The sequence below is a fragment of the Pseudorca crassidens genome, chromosome 13 (genome assembly GCF_039906515.1).
Source record: "Pseudorca crassidens isolate mPseCra1 chromosome 13, mPseCra1.hap1, whole genome shotgun sequence".
NCBI lineage: Eukaryota > Metazoa > Chordata > Mammalia > Artiodactyla > Delphinidae > Pseudorca > Pseudorca crassidens.
Window position 1 is genome coordinate 74,748,196 of NC_090308.1, and position 22,983 is coordinate 74,771,178.

At 41.8% G+C, this 22,983-nt stretch overlaps 1 protein-coding gene across 2 annotated transcripts in view; it reads left to right on the top strand.

Annotated features, from left to right (window-relative positions):
* Positions 1-13,677: 13,677 nt before the first annotated feature.
* Positions 13,678-22,983, top strand: part of HMGN3 (high mobility group nucleosomal binding domain 3) — a 31,685-nt gene continuing 22,379 nt past the window's right edge. For both annotated transcript variants that reach the window (XM_067702730.1, XM_067702728.1), the window contains exon 1: positions 13,678-13,969. In XM_067702730.1, coding sequence (XP_067558831.1) covers positions 13,742-13,969 — 228 coding nt within the window. In that variant the 5' untranslated portion in view covers positions 13,678-13,741. The remainder of the gene's footprint in view (positions 13,970-22,983) is intronic.

A 22,983-nucleotide genomic window follows, 5' to 3' on the forward strand; every position in this document is an offset into this window, starting at 1 on the left:
GGAAGGTATACAAAATGTATGATGGATCAGTGCTACAAAACTATGGCTAACGGAAGGCTGTGAATTGAGGACATTCTCTTGTTCCACTGTTCAGTCTCACATTATGAGAGGTGGTCTCTGCATGACCATGGGCTGCTGATGGCATGGTGAATGTCATTTATGTTTGTTCCTCATGGTTTTGTATGCGAGTTGGACTTTGAGAATTAAATAAAAATAGTCTCTCTTTTATTATTTAACTTGACAAAAATTATATGATACACTTTCAGTTATGTCAAGTGCTAGAAAGAAAAATATGAACAATATTGGATGAATATCTAACAGCTAAAATTAAAAGTTATATTCTCTTATCAATCAAGAGTCTGAAGTTAATTTTACACAGCACAGAGAAAGATAGCCATTATTTTATAATAACTTTGAATGGAGTATAATCTATAAAAATGTTGGATCACTATGTTGTACACCTGAAATTAATACAATATTGTAAATTAACTACACTTCAATTTAAAAAACCTTAAATATAAAAAAGATAAAGTTTATTAGATAAGAAATTAATTTTTTCAATAGTTTTACTTCTGCTGGAAAATAACACTTTTGAGTGATTTTTTAAAATATTCAGCTACATTGTTATTATTATATATATAATATATTATGTATATATATTTATTTATATACTTAAGTAAAATTTTTATATTTATTTATCTATTTATATATATATGTAGGATTTGCCCCCTCTCTGGAATTTAGTTCCTTTAGACTTCTTTGCACTCAGCAACCATTTGTCTTTTTAAAATGATTTTCTTGGCTTATCTAATTTTTTTCTATTTAAAGATGGAAGTGATTGACACAACTTTCTACATCCTATCTGGAGCAGAATGTCGTTTATTTTAATTTTGCCATTTTGATAAAGGGAAAAAACCAGTAGTATCCAGGGATTTTATGTTCGCTTTAAACCTTTAAGGCAGGAGGGGCACGCCAGCATCTGACATGAGGATTACTTCTCCAGCCTAAAGATGGAGACACACTAGTCAGGTTACTCTGAAGGGGGTCTCAGGACAGGGAAGTAGCCAAAAGAAATACTTAGAAATGGGTCACAACACTGGGGACAATGCTAGTGCTCAGACTGTGGACCAAAAGCTCTTCAAATCCTTCTTATGTAAAGTCACTTGATCCTCACCTTCTAACTAAAATTGCTCATGGTTTCCTTTAAGGGTCAAAAGCAGATGTGAAGCCTCTTTAGAGCCTTTTCTCTTTGGTCTAGCAAGAGATGTTAATCAAAATAGTATAAAATGCCACACTAGATTAAAGATCTAGAAAGGGGTTTCTAATGTCCTTGTAGGGAGGCCCCGTGTAGAGCACAGGTAATAAAGGCCCAGATTTAGAGGAGGTATCTTTCTGAAGTTGTGGGTTCTGATATGTGATCATTTACCTGAAGTGAGGAGTTCTTGTACAACAGGCAAAGAAAGTGACAAGTTAGCCAAAAACTGAGTTAAAAAAAATCTGAATAGAAAAAAATATATAATAATTTTGCCATATAAATAAGATTTGATTTATTTATAACCTCATTCATCCTAACTCTTTAAAATACTTCTTCAGAAACCACTGATCATTGCTCAAAGCTTCCCTTCAAGTACAAATGCATAAGTAAATCTCTCTAAGCTCCTTTCCCTTGTCTTTTGGGAAACAGAAGCCAAATGAAACACAATTTGTTCAGGGTCTGAAATACAAAAAGTGTTTCTGAACTTAACCAAAATGTTCAAGGCTTTCCCCATCATTAAGAGAAGCCTAAAAGCTTGTTTTACTGTATCTAGTATTATATGGTTGGACCTGAGATTAAGGAACTGTCCTGGCATCTTGTCCCCCTGACAGCCAGAGTGATGTATTGTGTGTGTGACAGCTGGCCATGGTGAAGGTCACTCTGGCTCTGGTACCTCAGTTTTGCAGAACTTTGTAAATTAGGATGCACACTATCCAGTTTTCATGAGGTAGACAGTTAAAGCAAAACCCACTGGGGTCTTTGGGAAGCTTCCAGGCATAGCCCAACACCTCTATGTTTCAATTTTCCCATTAATTAATAATCTCAAGGCTTAACGAATAATCTTAAGGCTTAATAATTATATCTAGACATCTGGCTATGGTTAATTGCCAATGGAATTCACTGAAAGTAAATAAATGGGAAGCCTACCAAGCATTTGGGAGAAGCATGTTGTCAAAGAAACTGCAAACTGTTTAATCCCCAAAGCAATCCTTGGGCCCTCCAACCCATACCAGGAAGAAGCGGGATACCAAAGTTTAGCAGCTTCCAAACAGTATGGACTCTTCAGTGCCACTTCATACTGGCCCTGGAGGACGTAGCACAAGGAAGACCTTTCCAGAGGGCAGAGTAGGGGAGTAGCTGGGGAAAGTGGGCATGGGAGATCGTCCTGGAGGAGACCCTGCCATCCAGGCTGCCAGATGAGCCCATCAAGGGACTGAGTGCTAGAGAATGAGTCTTGTCTACACAATCTCAGTGTATCAGGTGTTTGGGGAGCAGGGAACTTGGCTACATCAGGACCTGATGGAGAGGACTGAATAGCTCCTGGAGGTCCTGGACTTTCAGCTGGACAATGTAAATGGAAGAGATGGATGGGATTTGAGAAGTTTCTCCCTTGGCCAGAAGGTGAATCTGTTCTATGTATGAAAAAAAAGATTGGGCACGGATATTTGGGTGGCCAAATGAGGGCACCGTGGCTGAGAAGCCAGTGTATTAGTTTTCTTTTTTTATTAATTTTTATTGGAATATAGTTGCTTTACAATATTGTGTTAGTTTCTGCTGTACAGCAAAGTGAATCAGTTACATGTATACATATATCTACTCTTTTTAGATTTCCTTCCCATTTGGGTCACCACAGATCATTGAGTAGAGTTCCCTGTGTTATACAGTAGTTTCTCACTATTTATCTATTTTATACATAGTAGTGTATATATGTCAATCCCAATCTACCAATTTGTCCCACCCTGCCCCCCTCCCCCCCATTCTGCCCTTGGTAACCATACGTTTGTTTTCTACATCTGTGACTCAATTTCTAGTTTGCAGATAAGTTCATCTGTACCATTTTTCTAGATTCCATGTATAAACAGTATTATATGATATTTGTTTTTCTCTTTCTGACTTACTTCACTCTGTATGACAATCTCTAGGTCCATCTGCATCTCTACAAATGGCACTATTTCGTTCCTTTTTATGGCTGCTGTAACAAATTACCATAAATTCAGTGGCTTAAGACAACAGGAAATTACGATCTTATATTTCTACAGGTCAGAAGTTGAACATGTCTTGCTACTGGGCTAAGGTGTTCCCTGCTGGAGGCTCTGGGGGAGAATCTGTTCCCTCGCCTTTTCCAGTTTCTAGAAGCCAACTGCATTCCTTGGTTCATGGTACCCTTCTTCAAAACCAGAAGTGGTGGGTTGACTCTTTTTTTATATGGAATCTCTCTGACCTGCCTTCTGACCACAGCCAGGAAAAGTCCTCTGCTTTTAAGAGTCAATGTGATTAGACTGGGCCCACTTGGATACTCCAGGAGAATCTCCCCAACTCAAGGTTCTTACTGCAAAGTCTTTTTTCCATGAAAAATAACACATGCACAGGAATACTCTGAGAATTAGGATGTGGATATGTCTGGGGGACAATTATTCTGCCTGCCATAGGCGTATCCCTCAATATCTGCTTTCCGCTTCTTCAGAAGTAGGACCTTCATGTTATTTACTGAAAGCAGGGGACATCACTGCCCAGAATGAAGACCACGCTGCCCAGTTTCCTCTGATATGTTTGATGTCACTGAATCTACCATGGGATGGAGGCAGAAGTGGTATATGCTGCTTCCTGAAGTTGCCTTAAAGAAAGAGGGCATGTATCTCCCTTTCTCATTTTCCTTCTTGCTGGACAAAATGCACACATGAGGAGTGAAGCTGGATCAGGTATCTTGAAACGTGACAGAGAAGCTGCATAATGAGGATGACAGAGTCATGGGGTAGGAGACTGGGTCCCCAGGGGTCATGAGCTACCATATCAACCCTGTGTTATTAATGCAAGGGGGAAATTAACTTCTATCTTCTTAGCTTCTGTTATCAGGGGGTTTGGAGGCTGGGTCAAGCCTGCTCCTATCAAATAAACAGTGTGTAAAGACATTGCCAATCCAAAGTATAGAAAACAAGATAAATGGATAGGAAATGAGAAGAAGGGATTTGAAATTTCTCCAGGTTCTGGCCAGCTAAAGAAGAAGTCATGAGTATGACAAAAACAAAGCAAAACAAAACCTCAAGAAAAAAGTGTAACTAAAGGAACACAACAGAAGTACAGGGCTCAAATGCAGCTACACTGTGGGAGCCTCTGATCAGTGTCTTTCTCTGCAAACTTTGAAAGAGTTAAATTTTAGCTTTAAAAGTTAAAACCTTACCAGTTTTCACTGGGGGATAAAAGGACTCCCAAATCCCAATGGTTTAAAACAACAAAGGCTTATTTCTCGCTCACTGTACATGTTCAGTGTGGGACAGCAGGAAGCACCACTCATTTTAATAATTCAGGGACTCAGGCTGAGAGAGACTCATCTTAACATGTGCCTCTTTGCTTGTGGCAGCAGGAAAAAGGGAGTATGGTGAACCATATACTGGTTCTTAAAAATGGTGCTCAGCAAAGCAGCACTATTCACAGTAGCCAGGAGGTGGAAGCAACCTGAATGTCCATTGATGGATGAATGAATAAACAAAATGTAGGATGCTCAGATGGTGGAATACTCTTCAGCCTTTTAAAGGAAGGCTATCCTATCACATGCTACAATGTGGATGAACCTTGAGGACATTATGCTAAGTAAAAGAGGCAGTCACAAAAGACAGATACTGTAGGGTTGATTGCACTTGCATGAGTTAGCTAGAGAAGTCAAATTTATAGAGACAGAAAGTAGAATGGTGGTTGCCAGGGGCTGGGGGGAGGGGAGGATGAGGGGTTGCTGTTCAACGCGTAGAGTTTCAGTTCTGCAAGATGAAAAAGTTCTGGAGATCTGTTTCACAGACACATTCATGTGAATATACTTAACGCTACAGAATTAATTGTACACTTAAAAATGGCTACAATGGGGCTTCCCTGGTGGCACAGTGGTTGAGAGTCCGCCTGCCGATGCAGGGGACGCGGGTTCGTGTCCCGGCCCAGGAAGATCCCACATGCCGCGGAGCGGCTGGGCCCGTGAGCCATGGCCGCTGAGCCTGCACGTCCAGAGCCTGTGCTCCGCAACAGGGAGAGGCCCGCGTACAGCAAAAAAAAAAAAAAAAAAAAAAAAAAAATGGCTACAGTGGTAAATTGTATGCTATGTGGGTTTTACCACAATTAAAACAATGGTGCTTAGGAAAGATAAATGTCACTTCTGTTCACATTTAATTAGCAAAGTAAGTTACAGTAGCTCAGCCTGACTTTAAAAGTGTGGGGAGGGGAGGTATAATCCTTGCATGGGCCCATTAGCAGTAAAGCAAATCTGTTTGGTGAACAGTATTAAGTATTATCACAATCTCTTCCCCCTGGCCATGAAATATTTCTTTCACCCTCCTTCCTGCATATAAAATGCATTCATTCATTCCCTTTCCAGGAAAGACAACTCAGAAGTCCCAGTGATAGCATCAAGCTCAAAGCCCAGGATCCCTGGGGGCTGCACGGTAGTCTTTATATCAGAAGGGAACGTGCAAGCGGCCTCTCCCACAGGTCCAAGTGCACTTCCTCTTGATCCAGAGACCCACCCCTCCTCCAACACACACACACACACGCACGCACGCACGCACACACACTCTCCAGTGGTAGAGCAGCATCAGGATAAATTAAATAAATGCTCACATTAAAAACAAGAAGAATGGGAAACACAAGGTAGTCACTGGCCTATTACAATTCTGTTATTAGCCTAGGCTGAAGGTTTAGGTTCCCTGACCCGAAGGGTGAGGAATTTTCCCTGAAGAGGCTCCATCTGGGTTTCCTAGGAGCGGGGTCTCCATGGGCCTTGGATTTTCCCTTTAGGAGACTCCTCCTTTTCCATTATTATCCTTCTTGGCCTTGTCTGAAGTAGGCACTGAAAAATACAGAGTCAGCCCTCCGTATCTGCGGGTTCCACATCTGTGGATATGCACAGCCATAGGTCCACATCATTTAATACAAGGGACTTGAGCATCCGTGGAGTTCGATACCTGTGGACGTCCTGGAACCAATCACCCAGTGGATACCCAGGAAAGACCTTACCTGCCTTAGAGGTTGAGCCACCTTCTCAGTTTATTTCTTGCTCATCTCTGGTAGGGAATCCAAGGGTCATTTTAAGTCTCAAATAGCCAGGATCACATTTAATCCAAGTTGGTGCCTCTTTGAACCGTAAAACAGTTTTTGAACTTAAACTTGTTTGACTTCTTACCTACACCCATGTTTCCTTTCTAGACATATTTCTCTGCCATATTTCTCTGCTCTGTTGCCCCAGTGCCTGTCTCTCTCTCTCTCTTTCCCTGCCCCCCTCCCTAATTGTAGTTTCCTTGATCCTAGCAGTGAGAGCAACGTCTCTTCACCTGAACGGTGTTTAAGTCATTTTGAGCCATTTGGTCCAATTGAAGGGAATTTCAGGCCACCACACCCTAATCCATGTTCAGTGATCTGATCTTCACTGCAAAGCTGGGTTTTAATAGGCTTCGTTGCTCAAAGTATCGACTTTATCTTTTTTTTATTTTTTAAATTTTTGGCTGCATTGGGTCTTCGTTGCTGTGTGCAGGCTTTCTCTAGTTGTGGCGGGCGGGGGCTACTCTTCATTGTGGAGCACAGGCTCTAGGCACACGGGCGTCAGTAGTTGTGGCTCACGGGCTCTAGAGCTGCCAGGCTCAGTAGTTGTGGCACATGTGCTTAGCTGCTCCACAGCATGTGGGATCTTCCTGGACCAGGGCTCAAACCCATGTCCCCTGCATTGGCAGGCGGATTCTTAACCACTGCGCCACCAGGGAAGTCCCCAAAGTATCAGTTTTATCTTTTAGTGTTTGGGTTGAGAAGCAATTGCCTTTCCAACCTTGTAAGTCCCTGAATTTGTAAACTTTCTCATCTCTTTTACTCATCCTTACCAACTAAGCAATCTTCTCCCAACATATCTCTTTCTTGTAATATCTTGCCAAATAGCACCCAAGTAAACAGTAATAATAATAATTTGTTTTCAATCTCTTCCCTAAAGTTAGGTGTGCTTCTTACCTTCCAGCTTACTGTCGGCAACACTTTCAAATGTTTCCCCACTAGAAAACATGGATTTCCAGTCCTCCCATTTCAGGAATAATTTCCTTGACTCCCTCTGACCAGCTGTAAGCCAGTGCCACATATTTTGGGGTTTATTTTATTATTAAAGCAGCGGCTCACGCTTAGGGTCCAAGTTCTGTGTCATTTCAGGATAAGATAGATAATCTTGTGGTGACAAAATTTCCCCCAAATATCAACAGCTTGAATAAGAGGTTTCTTTTCTCTTGTACCCCGTGTCCCTTGGAAGGGTCTTCAGATGACTCTGTTCACAGTGCTAACTCAGGGACACACATGGCCAGTCTCTGTCTCAACATCTGTTGCCATAAGCAGAGCTCCAGGGGGAAGAGAAGGCGCCTCTCAGAGCTGGAAATATTTGGCTAGAAGCAAGAATAGAAGCTCTATAGCTCTGAGTTCAAATGCAAGGAACAGAACCCACTGTATCTAATTTAAGGAGAAAGAGAGAGATTCAAAGATTCAATGGCTCATGGATCGTTGGGAGGACTAAAGAAATAGACTGTAGGTTGAACTTCCAGAAAACCCTCCCAAAGTCTCACCCCAGAACCGGCTCATCAAAGGAGCTGTGCTTCTCCTGCAATCAGGAATCCACTAGCGTTAGGACCCCTGGAGAATGAAAACCCTCTCTCAATCAGGAAGCCACCATTGCCACCAGTTCCAGACCAGGCTACACCTGCCACAGTCTATGTCCACAGGATGGATGCAGGGAAGCCTGCCCCTCAAAACCCACAAAGCTGGTGCCTGGCATCTCTGCTGATATTGTCACAGGAAAACGAAAAGCAGCAGACACGACAGACAGAGCTAAGTGTGGCCTTCTCCTAGTCTCCACTTTCTAAATCTCTTGCTAGTGCATCTGATTGGCCAAATCCAAGTCACACCCGGAACCCCGGCTGCAGTGGGCTCTAGGTATGGTTTTTAGACTCTAGCATCTTCCGTCCAGGGAGGCACACCACAGCAAAGACGAAGTTGAGAAACAAGACAACACATCCATCCCTTAACACACGGCAGCAAGCCACAGTGTAGGGTGGCACATGCCACACCAACAATAAAACTTGTTTATAATTTTTACCCCTGCCTACTTTAAAGTTATGTTAAGAGGTTTACACTAAACATCCAAAATCAGGCCCCTAGGGATTCAGGAAAAGTTAATTTTTTTCTGTGCTCTCCTCTACAATCCATGGGGGAAGATATATACTTTCGTCAAACAAAATATGTTAAGGACTGTGCTTCAGGATTTTGTGCATCCCCATAGTTTATCGTCTCCAGTTCTCACACCAATTCTTTCAGGTCGTGTATCAGTGAGGGACTGTATTCAGCTTCATGTCACAGACACCCAGCTCCAGTGGCTTGAACAAGCAAGGTGCTTATTTTCCATATGTAATAGGCAGTCTGGGAGGGAGCAATCCAGGGCCAGGACAGGGACCCGGATGTCTATCTCTCTGCTCTCCTGTCCTAAACTTGTGGCCTTCAACCTCACAGACATAAGACAGCTGTCTTACTTCCAGACATTACCAGCAACTTCCAGAATGGAAAGGGGAGGAACGAGGGCAGAAGGCAGCTGCGGGGCTGGGTCCGCCCTGTTATAGGTGATGTTTACACTACAACCTCATGACTCCCGCACACATCTCGTTTCCAAAACAGTGTCACGTGGCTACCTCTCCCTCTGCCAGGGAACTGGAGGATGAAAGGTTCTGTTTTGTTTTGGCCAGAACTATTACCAAAATCAGAATTCTGTTAATAAGGAAGAAAACCAGAGTGAATATTAGGCAGGTAACTAGCAGCGTCTGCCTCAGATAAACATTATTCTCTTCGTTGTACAACAAGGAAACCAGGGTTCAAAGAGGCTGAGTAATGTGATCATAGCTTGGGATTTGAATTCAGGCCTTATGATTGCAAAATCAGGGCTTTTTGATAAGAATTTATTTATTGGGGGCAGGAATTTTTTATGAGAGCACAGTTGATTTACAATATTGTGTTAGTTTCAAGTGTACAGCAAAGTGATTCAGTTATACACACACACACATATATATATATATATGTACACACACACTTTTTCAAGTTCTTTTCCATTATAGGTTATTACAAGATATTGAGTATAGTACCCTGTGCTATTCAGTAGGTCCTTGTTGGTTTTCTATTCTATATATAATAGTATGTATCTATTAATACCAAACTCCTGACTTATCTCTCCCCTCCCCCATCTCCCCTTTTGTAACCATAAGTTTGTTTTCTGTGTCTGTGAAAGAATTTATTTTTAAACTAGTTAAAACAACAAAAAATTTTGACCTCTTACCTTTATTCAGAAAACAAACAAACAAACAGAAACCATTTGCTAAAGATTCTGGACAGCAGAAGTGGGAGTAGGAATTAGAAGGGGGGAAAGGATGAGATTTTCTGTGGGAACGGCACAATCTCATGTTTAAACAATGACAACAAAAACCCTCCATGCTTGAAAGCAGCCTTAAAGATTATGGAACATTTTCAGGCTAGTTTCCCACTGCTGGGTAAAAATTCATTGCCTTGTGGTTAGAATTCATTCTGACGTGGCAAAGTCATTTTATTGCTTCTATTAACTCTTACCTAGTGCTTGAGAATTAAAGCAGCTCTTAACAAACCTAACCTGAAAATCATCTCCAATTGCTATATGGTGTTTTCCAGAATGATTCATTTGATTCTCATTTCCCTAAACCTGGCTAGTTTTGCTGTTGTTGTTGTTTGGTGTTTTTTTGCTATCGTTGAGAAAAGGAAATGGTTTGATCTGCCCTGAAAGGCAGGTCCCCTGTGAATAGTGACAGGGATGGGGCTATTGGATATTTCCTACCAGCTCCCAGGGATTCTGAGGTTTGAAGGAAATGCAGAAGACATCAGAAATGGGTGCCAAGATCCCAGCTGAGAGGGGAGGGGTGGGCCTGCTTGACAGTGCATCGCCCTGGCCGTAGTGTGCAAGAACGTACAACCCCAACTGGTCTTGGGAACCTGACAGCCTGTGGTTTTTCACTGAAGGGGATGGGGTGTGTCCTTACTTTGCTGTGTCCTTGCCTTGAACCTTGGGGATTCCCCTCCCTTAGCTTTCACCACCTTGAACCTGGTTGGCTCTTGGCGCTGGACACGCGGACAATCTGGCCAAAAAGGATGGGCGAACAAATGTAGCCCAGTCCCTGGTCCCAGCTGCTGGGCGTGGCTAATTCTCAGTACTTAGTAATTCTCAGGAATTAGCATGGCTAGTTCCTGCCCAAACACTCATTCGGCAGCTACAAAGAGCAACGTAATTACACTCCTGTGACTTTAAGCGGCAGCAACAAGAAGAAGGTGAAGTAAATAACACAGAGATTGGATCTGAAAAGGACCAGGGGTGGGAAAACTGTGTAAGACACACTTGGGGTAAAGAATCTGCACACAGATTAAATGTGATTGAAGGCTGGGAAAAAGGGGGTTCCTGTTGGAAGATCACAGAACGCCCTGGCCCTCCTTGCTAATGCAGTTACCAGGTGTGCTTGTCCAATCACTGAAATAATAGAGCCTTCAAAGGATGTGGCTTGTGGGGTTTTGCTCAGCTTGGGTTCCCTTTGAGGATGGGGGGGCCAGGGAATTTAATCTTGCCAAGGGCTGAGGAGCTGCCTAGCGCTGCCTGGGAAGCTGGGAGGAGGTGCTCTTCTAAGGATCTTGGGGCGGGACGTTTTTAATCTTGCAACTAGCGAAGAAGGTGGGTAGTACCTGGCAAAACTGGAATTGGGGAAGGAAGGAGCCCAAGCAAATTCTAGTATAAAAATCACATGAGAAGCTTGTTTGAAACGCAGATTCCCAAGGCCAGCCATAAAAAATTCTGATTCAGTAAGTTGGGGTTAGGGTCTGGGAATCACAGGCAGTGTCTATGATTTGGGACCAGTGGCTCTCTGTCCCAGTTACTTTGCAAAAACTAAAGGTGGTCTCTTCAAAAGTTAGCACTCAATCCAATTAGAGACTTGACTGATAAAAATACAAAAAAAAAGACTATTCTTTTGCCACTTCTCGTTCATTCACCTTTGGAGTTCTTTGGCCTATTCACTGAAGAATAGTAACTTACCCAGGAATTACAGAACTATCAGAGGCAACAAAATATAATTCTAGTATCGATTTCTCCACAACTGCCATTACTTAGAGCAAAAGCCTGTCTTTGCCTGCCTGAAAGAGGGAAGGAGGGACAGATCAAGAAGGAGGTGATCCCTTCCTTTCAAGATTTCCTTTCGAGATCTGAAGACTAAACACCTTTCTTCCAGAGGAAGAAAGTGCTGGGACCCCCAGAGATCCACAAGATTCATTAGGACTGTGCAGTAGCTTTAAGGTTTTTTCACCAAGACCCATCCTAAAAATATATTTCAAGACACAACCTACGACACACACACACACTCCACATACATGTACCTATGCGTGGTATGTGTTTACGTGGAAACATATGGAAAATGGAAACGCTTTATAAAACACGACTTGCCTTTACTGTGTGAAATGCACTTATATTTTCTATGCTCTGCCCTTTTTTCTTTTCCCTTCTCCCTCCCCCATCTTCCTTAATGATAGTCATGGTACCATAAAATGGTTTCATCTTGCTGTTTGAAAAGTGCTGGGGTCAGTGTAAGATTCCAACTGTTCTGAGTAGGAAAGAAGGGGAGAGGAGTTGGAATTGGAAAAGAGGTTTGTTTACTCACTTTTTCCTTCTTCCTTCTTCAGGAAGTAACTCTCTTCATTTATCCATTGTCTAAATTGGCTAAGACAGCATCCACATCCTGCAGAGAAGACTTTACAGTTTTAGAGGTTGATACATCAAAACAAGAGAAACACTCCTCGGAATTTACTGATAAACAAAGAAGTCTTTTGGGGCAATATGAGTATCAAAATAAAGTAATAATGGCAATAGATTGAAGCATGCCAAATATATAAAAATCCGTGAGTTCCTAAAGATATTACAAAAAAGAAAGTCATTGACCACTTCTGGAGTTTTCTAGGATACGAATTCATTACTCTGAAAATTAATAAAGAAAAATGTCAAGCATTAAAATTAATTACCTGATAATGTTATTTAATACCTATTTGTAGCCTCTGCATGACCAAAGTGGATTTGGCCATATTTGTAGCATAAGGTTTCATTAGTGTTTTCCTATAATGTGAACTTTTGCCTTCTAATATGATTATAAAACTAACCATGCCTAATTTTGCTTTTTTAAAAAAATAATTTCATATGAGTGGAATTATTCAGTATGGTCTTTGGTATTTGCCTTCTTTCACATAGCATTTTGTTTTTGACATTCATCCATTCAGGAATATTTTACTCCTCTTTATTAAGCTGAGTAGTATTCTACTGTATGTAGTTACCATAATTTGCTTAACCATTCACTAGTGCTTTTCCTGTATCTATTGAACTGATGCGTTTTTTTTTCCCCTTTATTCCAGCAATACGGTGAGTTACACTGACAGATTTTCAGGTTAAACCAATTTTGCATTCCCAGGATAAACTTAACTGGTCATTCTCTTAAATGTTGTTGGATTTGATTTACTAAAAAGAACTTCTTTAATTGACGTATACCTGATGTACAATATTATATAGATTCCAGGTATACAACATAGAGGTGATTCACAATTTTAAAAGTTATATTTCATTTATAGCTACTTGATTTACTAAAATTTTGTTCAAGGTTTTTGTGTCTATTTTATGAGGGATATTGGTCTGTAGCTCTCTTTACTTTTGTGGTTTTTCACTGGTTTTGGTATCAGGGTAAGCATGATTTCATAAATTCAGAAGTGTTTGCAATGCCTGTTAAATAAATGCCTTGCAGAACTTTGAGAAACATTAAATTATGCATATTTAAATTGTCATTTAAATATGTTTCAAAAATAAAATAATCTGTTCTGACCTTCTTCAGTCTTCTCTAATTTCCATAACAAATACGGAAGGTGAACTCTGTTCACCTTCAAGCCTGGTTTGAAGGTGGCTGAATTAGTGAGTGATTTGTAATCAGATTTCAGGAAACTATTCCTAAGCAATTTTAGGGATTATTGTCACTAGAAACCTAGAAGGGGAAACCGAGACCCTTAAAGGTTGCCAGACTCTTCCAGATCAGAGTACCTTCCCACTTTCACAGCGCTCCATCACACAGCATTCATTACAAGCTTTTACAGGAAACTATATAAAGTGCCTGCTGTGTATACATTTACCGTATAAAATTAATGTGTCCATCCTTACTCTTTTTCTTCCTTATGAAGGCCTACACTTCCAACTGACACAATCCAAAAAGGGAGCGGCAAAACAATGAAACTACAGGATCCTGTGGCTTGGGGGTTACTAGTTGAACTGGGCATGCTCAGTCGCCAGGCAGATTTTTTTTTTTTTTTTTTTTTTTTCGGTGAAGTGGCAACTACAACAGAGCGTACCGTGCGCACGGAGGTGGGCGTGCCCTCGTGGAGTTTAGAACGTTGCCGCAGCCAATGGGGCCTCGCGGCCGGCTGCCGGGGCTCCTCATTGGAGGAGCGGGGAGGCAAGCGAGTAGAGGGCCCCTGGAGGGAGCCGCGGAGGTTCAGGTCCGGGAGGCCGGGCTACGCCGAGCCTTGCGCGTGAACAGCTGCGGCGGGGGCAGCCTCCAGCGGCGGTGCCAGCAGTTCCAGCCCGTTGCTTTACTTTTTAGCTTCACCAACGTCATTATGCCGAAGAGAAAGGTAAGTCTTACCAAAAAACATTTCAAAGGCCTTCAAATTGCGCTAACAGCAAATCTTGTCATTGCAATGGATGGCGTGCAGTGCACTCGGTAGTAACTCGGGGGTTGCGAATGTCTTTGCTTCTTCAGTGCTTGTTTTCAGTTGCCTGTTGCAGACATTGCGCCCTCCCTCTGTCCCCATCGATCTCTGAATGTTACTTTCTTTCCGGCGACCCGGCTTCCCTTCTTTTTGAACTCATTCTAGCCGGAATGGTTTCCACCTCGAACAAGAAGCAAAAGCGCTTTTCACCCCCGCTTCCAGGAGGGGAGTTTCCTCTTTACAAACTGCTAGGTTGCGGTTAGTGTGGAGGAAAAGCAGCGCGGGGTGGGGAACAAGTCCACGCATAGGGAGATCGAAAATGAATCCAATAAGTCGGGCAGATGTCGGGGTTATTCCCATGTGGGCCGTGCCCACGCCGGTGCGCAGCTATGGCTCTGAGGCTACAGGAGAGGGAAAGCCATGTTTAAAATAGCGCTCACTCCCCTGCTCGCCTGCGCTGCAGACCCGTATGTACCAACTCCAGTGTAAGGCAGGGCTGGGGACGGCGCAGGCGGGGCCGGGGTGGCTGGACTTGCCCGCAGTTGGCGGCGGCAGCCGCGGAGTTGGCCACACGCAGGACGGGACGCCGTCGGGGGCGCGCGCTCCGTGGCTGCAAAGGGCAGGGGCCACCGGGTCCGATGCGGGGACCCAAACTCACTCTCGGTCCCGGAAGGCGGGGTCCGCGTGCTCCCGCGCCCCTGGGTGTGTAGGGGGCACTGGGGTCACTCCTGGCGGACTATTATGTCCCCTTCCGCACAGGCCCCGGACACCAAGTAACTCGCATGGGGACGCATGTTTCCCTCGGAGTCCGGCTGCGACTTGTCATTGTCCCAGGGAGGAAGGGAAGGCTTTCCTCCCACCCCGAGGCAAAACCGCTGTGTAGCGGCTGTGTCTAAGAAAATGCCTTGCCCTCGTGTTTCCAACGCTGTTAACCAGTGAGGGTGTTAAATCTGAAGCAAAAGGGCAAATAATATTCTGCTTTATCCGTTAAAGATGGTGGAATGATTTGTGTGTGTGTAAATGACTGAATTATTTTTGAAATATTGACGCTTTAAAAATACAGAAGCTTTTGCCATTTTATCTGTCTTTACTAAGAATTTGGTGGAAACTTGTCGCCTCCATTTTTAAAAAAACATTATTATTAAAAGTTTAAAAAAAAATCTTAGAGTTTATTGTGCGCATACTATGTGCCTCATAGTGTGGGCAGAGTTTGATTTAACATCTAGTTTAATCCTCTCGTTTAACCTTGACAGGGATATTCCATGGAACTGGGGCTTAGAGACAGGAATTACCCAAGGGTCTCAACAACCAATGGCTAGTACCAGAGATTTAATGAGATGCTGCAGGTCTAGAGGCTTTATTTTCAGACATTATTTACTCATTCTCTTCATTTAGTGGTGGGTGTGTCAAGAGGAGTTTGAAATGCAAAGAGACTCCCAGCCTAAGAAGATGGATGGCATATTGAGTACTAATAATTTAGGTTCATTATTTAAACTTAATTTTTATGAAAGTATTGTTTTTGCATTACTAGAACGAGGATATTAGAATGAGACCACAATTTTCAGCATTTTATCTTTGGTTTAATGACGAAACTGGGAATTCTAGTAGAGTCACCAAGAAATGGGTTGCTGAGTGAGTTGATGCCATCTCCTTTCTTGGGAATTATTAACAAATTTAGACAAATAGTAGGTTAGAGGTGCACAAATTCTTTATTATAATGGACCCTGATGTGCCGGAATCCTTGTTGTCCAAGGGTCAGAGTTGGTGAAACCATTACTCTTACTTTTCCTCATTGCCCACCTCTCTTAGGGAAATAGAAGGGAAGAAAAGAAGAGCGGTAGAGGAACTGGCGTTTAACTATTGTTTTATTTCCCTAGAAGGCAGGGAAGAAGCTAGCCATAAGGAAGCTAGCCAGGCATCCTGGGACTAGGGGAAGACCTGTATGCAGGCACCTGTGTGGCATCCTAGGGACATCAGAGTGTTTTCAGAGGTGGGAAAGCTCTCCTTGATGAATAGAAATGCTCTTCATTTATACCCATGGCCAAAAGACCTGGACGGGTACCTGGCCAGGAGCAGCCACAAATTAAACATGGCTTCCATGGCCATCCCATCTACAAGGCAAACCGTGGAGCCGCTAAGGGAACCCTGGAGGTCACGGAAACTTACATAGGAACCAATAGTCATTAGGTAAAGGCTGCCTAGACGCAAAGAAGAGAACTGGAGCCAGTCTGTTGCTCTGCAGGATCTGTGAAGCTGGGGTATCATGTACATATTGCTCCACGATCTTTTTCTTGGCTGCAGTACTGCCTGTTGTACATTATAAGTTTCGAAAGTGTCCCCACAATGTTTTTTTTCTTTTCTTAACCATCTTGGCCCCTTTTTTTTCAACTTTTCCCAGAAATCAAGAAAGGTTATTTAATGAGCACTGTTGAGGCTGCAGAGTAAGAAACAGCACTAATAAAGTCAGTAGAAACATCTGGAATCCTAGCACTGCTTGCGTGCCATAGGGATATAAAGTTTACCCTCATGGAGCTTCTGTTTAATTCAATGAGGTGGTAAGGGTAGTGGCCACAAAACAATTGAATAATATTAAGCCTGTATATATGTCCCAGAATACGTAGTATAGATTCTAAAAGCTGTAGGATAGATAAAGAAAGAAGGTTGAACTGGGGCCAGTCTTGAAAGTGTGTGTTGGCGGGGGGCGGTTTCAAATATACAAGGAGAAAAGCAGGCATTTTCTGTTTTCAGGCATGTGGCTGCCTCTTCTGATTGTATCTCAACATGACCAGGCCTCAGGTATATACTGTACCTCGAAGGCCACAGTATCCACATTAATAGAAAACAGTCTTATGACATTTCTTTTCTTTAAATATATATATATATTTATTTTATATATTTATTTATTTATTTATTTATTTATTTATTTTTGCGGTACGCAGACCTCTCACTGTTGTGGCCTCCCCCGTTGCGGAGCACAGGCTCCGGACACGCAGTCTCAGTGGCCATGGCTCACGGACCCAGCCGCTCCGTGGCACGTGGAATCTTCCCGGACCGGGGCACAAACCCGTGTCCCTTGCATAGGCAGGCAGACTCTCAACCACTGCGCCACCAGGGAAGCCCTATACAATTTTTAAAGGTTACTTTCCATTTACAGTTATTACAAAAAAAATTGGCTGTATTCTCCGTGTTGTACAATACATCCTTGAGTCTGTCTTACCTTTGTGAGTTTTATCTATATCTTCGTGTGTGATAGTCATAACTACACGCAACCAAATGGTTTTTATAACTGCGGGAGTATTTTTTGAAGCAGTATAGCCCTCAGTGGTGACGAGTTCTTCAGTTAGCGTTCCATCCCTTCCCAAGTTGGTGAGATTTAAATAAAGTTGAGTTTCCTCTATTCATCACCTAATGGGTGGTGGGTCACCACCCACTAATTCCCAAACTCAGGTGGTGGTGGGACAGTGAATGACTGAGTTCTAGACTGTTCTGGTCAGACATCCACGAATGCTTACAGTGATCACGCTGTGATGTGATGACCTGATGGTCTACACAGAGACCTCAGCCAGCAAGTCCTAGAGCCATGGTCCTGGCATGAGTAGCAAACACATTTTCACATCCTTCTTTTTATTTTTCCAGTTCTTCATCACTGGAACTATTGGAAATGTCTAGTGGATCACATCAGAAATTTTCTCTAATGAGGCAGTTTTCCAGGAATTTGCGATGTAAACCCTAGTCTCTCTTTACAGTTAAAGTAGAGGTTTAAGGAAGAAAAGTCTGTCTGCCTCTAGCTTTGAGATTTGAAATTACGTTTTATCTCTTTTCATAAAGTAGAAAGGCCCTGGGCTTGGCACGTGGGATGCTTAACTAACAATACTCAAGGTTTCTGATTAATCTTTCAAAGGAGTATCACATATTATAACACCAGAGACAGATTCTGTAAATGAAAATAGAGATAACTTTGACTACATAAAAATGAATATGTCAGTATGGCAAAGAAAAGAAAACTCTGTTAACAAAATTTTAAAATTTATGAACAACTGGGGAAAAAGTAATTTGTACCACGTATCACTGAAAAAAGTGTGCTATTTTAGAAAGATAAGGAGGCTCACATGTCCTTATGGAAAAGATGTATATCCTTATAAGAAAATAACAGACTCAATAGATGAAAATGTTTAGTTTTACTAAAAGTCAGAGAATAGTATATTATTAAGAATAATGAGATGTGAGTTTTTAAAACCAGTCTGGTTTAAAGAAAAGATTGGAAGTGTTACTGCCCAGTGCTTAGTGACACTGACACTTCAGCAACTCTCAAGCAATGTGGATGGGGGTATAATTTCGTTTAAAAAAAAAAAAAGCTTTATTGAGGTATGATGTACTTACCATAAAATCTGTTCATCTATTCAAAGTATACAAATCAGTGATTTTTAATAAATTTATTGAGTTGTGTATCATTACTATAATCCAGTTTTAAACCACTTCTGTCACTCCAGAAAGGTCTCTCCCATTGTTGGCAGACAGTCCCTACTCCCACCCCAGTCCTAGACAACCACTAACCTACTGTCTCTATAGATTTGCTTTTTCTGGAAATTTTATATAAAAGGAATCACACAGTATGTAGTCCGTTACGTCTGGTTTCTTTCACTCAGCGTAGTGTTTTTGAGGTCCACCCATGGGTTAGCATGTATCTGTAACCTCATTCCTTTTTAGTGCCCAATAATAGTCTACCGTGTGGGTATTCGACTTTTTGTTTATCCTTTCACAAGTTGGTGGACATTTGGATTGTTTCAATTTGGGGTTATTATAAATAACGCTGTTGTGAATATTTGTATGTAAGTCTTTGCACGGACATAGTTTCATTCCTTTTGGGAAGTTTCCTAAGGGTGGAACTGGTGGGTGGTATGAAAGTCTATCTTTAAGAAACTTCCAAACTGTTTTCCAAAGTAATTGTATCATCAGTGAATGAGGGTTCCAGTTTTTCCACATCTGTGCTCATAGCTGGTATTGTCAGGGTTTTTTGCTTATAGCCTTCTAATTAGTCTAATTTACCATAATAAGTAATGATGATGAGCACCTTTTCATGTGTTTACTAGCATAATGGATATCCTAGGTGAAACATCTATTCAAATATTTTGCCCATTTTGAAATTGGATTGTTCATCTTATTATTGAGTTGTAAGTGTTCTTTATATATTCTGGACACAAGTCCTTTATCAGATATATGATTTATAGATCTTTTCCTTCAGTCTGTGGCTTTTAAAGAAATTTTGTCTTGATGTCTTGCAAAGAACAGAAGCTTTTTAATTTTGATGGAATCCATTTGGTGTCCTGTCTAATACATCTTTGCCTAATCTAAGACCACAGATATTTACTTCTAGAAGTTTTATAATTTTAGCTCTTATATTTAGGCTTATGATCCATTTTGAATTAAATTTGTATATAGTATGAGATAAGGGTTTCAATTCTTTTGTGTGTGTGTGTGCGCGCACGTGCGCAATGTGGATACCTACCTGTCTCAGCACCAACTGTTAAAAAGACCATCTTTTTTCCACTGAATTGCCTAGGCACCTTCGTTGAAAATCAATTCATCATAATGTAAAGGTTCGATTTCTATCCTCTGAGTTGTGTTGCATTATCTATAGGTTTGTCCATATGTCAATACCACATTATCTTGATTACTGTGGTTTTATAGTAAGATTTGGTACTGGTAATGTCAGTTCCTCACTTTGTTCTTCCTTTTCAAAATTGTTTTGGCTATTACATCCTTTGCACTTCCATATACATTTTCAAATCAACTTGTAAATTTCTACAATATGCCTGCCATGATTTTGATGGGGATCGAATTGAATCTGTAAGTCAGTTTGGAGAGAACTGCCTTCTTAGCCATATTGAGTTACCCAGTCTGAATGTGAAAGGGCCTGCTATGTAGTATGCCATCCATAAATACTTGCTGAATTTAATTGCGCCAATATTGATATGAAACCTGTATTTGAGTAAAGGCTCCAAAATGCCAGGGTTATACATTTTATTCATTCCTTCACTCACTTCATGTTAAATAAACATTTATCAAGCATCACCTTTATGCAAAGTACCTTCACCTTGGGAAAGTAAGCGCATTATTGTTTTTTCCAACCCTTTTTGAAGTGAATGAGTAAAGGCCCTTATTTTTAAGGATCTTTCAGTCTGACAGGGTACGTAATATACAGTCAGTGTTCATAATTCAGGGCAAGAGGTGATAATGAGCCACAAGAAAAACTATGAGCGCTGAGCGTTCAAAAGTTTGGTCAGACTCTGTGTCCAAAGAAAAAACACTGGCAGAAAGTTGTTTGGTTAAAAGGGTTGGGGAGGGCTTCCCTGGCGGCGCAGTGGTTGAGAGTCCGCCTGTCGATGCAGGGGACACGGGTTCATGCCCCGGTCCGGGAAGATCCCATATGCCGCAGAGCGGCTGGGCCCGTGAGCCATGGCCGCTGAGGCTGCGCGTCCGGAGTCTGTGCTCCGCAACGGGAGAGGCCACAACAGTGAGAGGCCCGTGTACCGCAAAAAAAAGGGTTGGGGATTATAGTTTCTTTTTTTTAAATCACAAGAGGATCAGTGCTAGTTTGTTAATAAAGGTGATCTCTGAAGTCTTGCTTTCTTTGAAGTAGAAGGAAGTTAAATTCAAGGCCGGTTCCAACATTTGGGGTTAGATTGTGTACGGTAGCTACCCTCACTCATTAGTAAAGATTCAGTGATTTCTTGGCCCCTATGCTTTTCTGTAACCACCCTCTTGTGTTTAAAAGGTGGTTGTCTGGGACCATGTTTCTAAGTTGACACATGTTATTTGATTGATTACCTAATTTTGAATTAACTTTGTAATCCTTCTAATTCCACTTGACCATGAAGTCTTGGGTGGCTCTGGTCTTTTTTTAATCCCCCTACCTCTCCTCGCACAGGTACTGTAACTGTTTGCTGAACGAGTGCATGAATGAATTGTTTTCAAGGGAAGAAGGTAGTAACTTTAATTATTTCATATCCTTGTTGGGGAGATAGTCCAATATAGCCTGGCTTTACTGTTTACTAGCTGTGTAATTTAGGGCAGGTTACTTAACTCCTCCCTAAGCTTCTGAGTTCCTAATTCTCTGAGACTCGGTTTCCTCATCTGCAAAACTGGGCTGAAAATATGTTCTACCTCGTTGGGTCGTTGGAGGCGTTAAATGAGATGGTGAATGCACAGTTCTTAGCACAGGGCCTGGCGTGTGTGAGACGGTCAATGGATACTCATTATTGTAGTGCTGATATTTTTAATTATTAAGAGAACTACAGTGAAATAACAGGCTTCTGATAAGCCAAGCTTCCATTTTGTAGGACCAATGGTGCACAGATCTCACCCCGTACGGCCAGTTAACTGCAATTATAGGAGTAGGTAGTGTTTTTGAAAGAACATAAGCTTTCATCTGGTGCATTTTTACACGGTTGATTTTTCTCAGAGAAAAAATTATGCTTAAAAATATTGCCACATAACATTAAAATCCCCTTGGCAGATCAGTTACCAAGTGATCCTCTTTTCCTATATTTTTTCCCCGAAAGCACTGCCTTTGTTTACACCAAAGTTAAATAGATTCCACTTTCCTGCAGGGTACAATTTGGAAATGGCGACTGAAGTAAACACCGTTTAATCTGTCTGCTTTCACAGTACCTGGTATGTTGAAATACGATGTGAGTCTCCTGAGTAATTTAAAAATCAGTGTTGAAGATAACGAACCGAATCAAAATGTTGAATATTTTCTCCCACTGGCTGCTTATTTATTGTACATTTAACTGCGTTCTTGGAAGAGTTCAGCGGAATCATGTGTGGGTTCCTGGTCAAGGTATTTATTGAGTCCAGTAGTTTTACATCTTGTGAGCATGTCCAGAAACAGGGCCATTTATATACGCCCAAGGCAAATGCATGTTCAGTCCCAGAAAGTAAATGATATGCATAATCAGAAGTAGGGAGATACAGAAAAAGGTTTTAAATCTCAAAATTGGTTCCAAAATTTAATATTTTAAGAAGAACTTATATCCGTAACAATATATACACATATTTATTCCCATTAAAATTTAAATAGCTACCACTTATTGAATACCTGGCTGTACCGGACCTGAGCTTTGTGCTTTATAGTCGTTAGAATAAAATAAAAATTAAATAAAAATATGTGAAGTCGTTAGAAATAAACCTGTGTGGCAAGTATTACGGTGCAATTTCATATTATTTCATTTTATTCTCCCTGCCGTCCTACGAGGCTGTCCTCATCTCACAGTAAATAACATGTAGGTGGCTTCCTGTGACTCAGTCACTGTTCCCAGCACTTTGCGTTAATGAGCTGAATCGTCCAACCACCCGGTCAGGTGTGTGCTCTCCACACTGACATCTTCAGAGGTAGCGGATGGCCAAGCCGGGAGTGCAGTCCTGGCTGTCTGGCTCCAGAGCCTGTGCTCTGAACCACCGAGCCCTGTGGCCGGTCCCATCCACATCCACAGTGAGAAGACTGGGATTTAGTGCAATGAAGGCATTTCCCCTGGGTCACACAGCTGGGAAGGGACAGAGCCAGGAATTCTACCCCAGCCCTCTTTTACTCAAGCTTTTTCTCCTAACCATGACACCACAGTACTTCCCGTAAATATTTATTTCTATTGGCCTCGTGTATTTTTATTTAAATCAAGGTGCCCAACAAATGAAACAGGGAAGATTCAGGAGTTATGTAAATATGTGAGTGTCCATCTGTTTAAAATGTTGTCTTTATTAAGATATAGGCTGATGCCGTTGTTTCTAGGTACCAGTCATAGGAAGGTACCCCACAAGTCATTATTATCTGTGATCATGCCCTAAGGCTGCCCTCAGGGTCCAGGCCTCTGGCTTCTGAAAGATGTACGTTATCATGAAGCCTTCTGGGTGTTTCAGGATCTAATGGACTGTAGGGT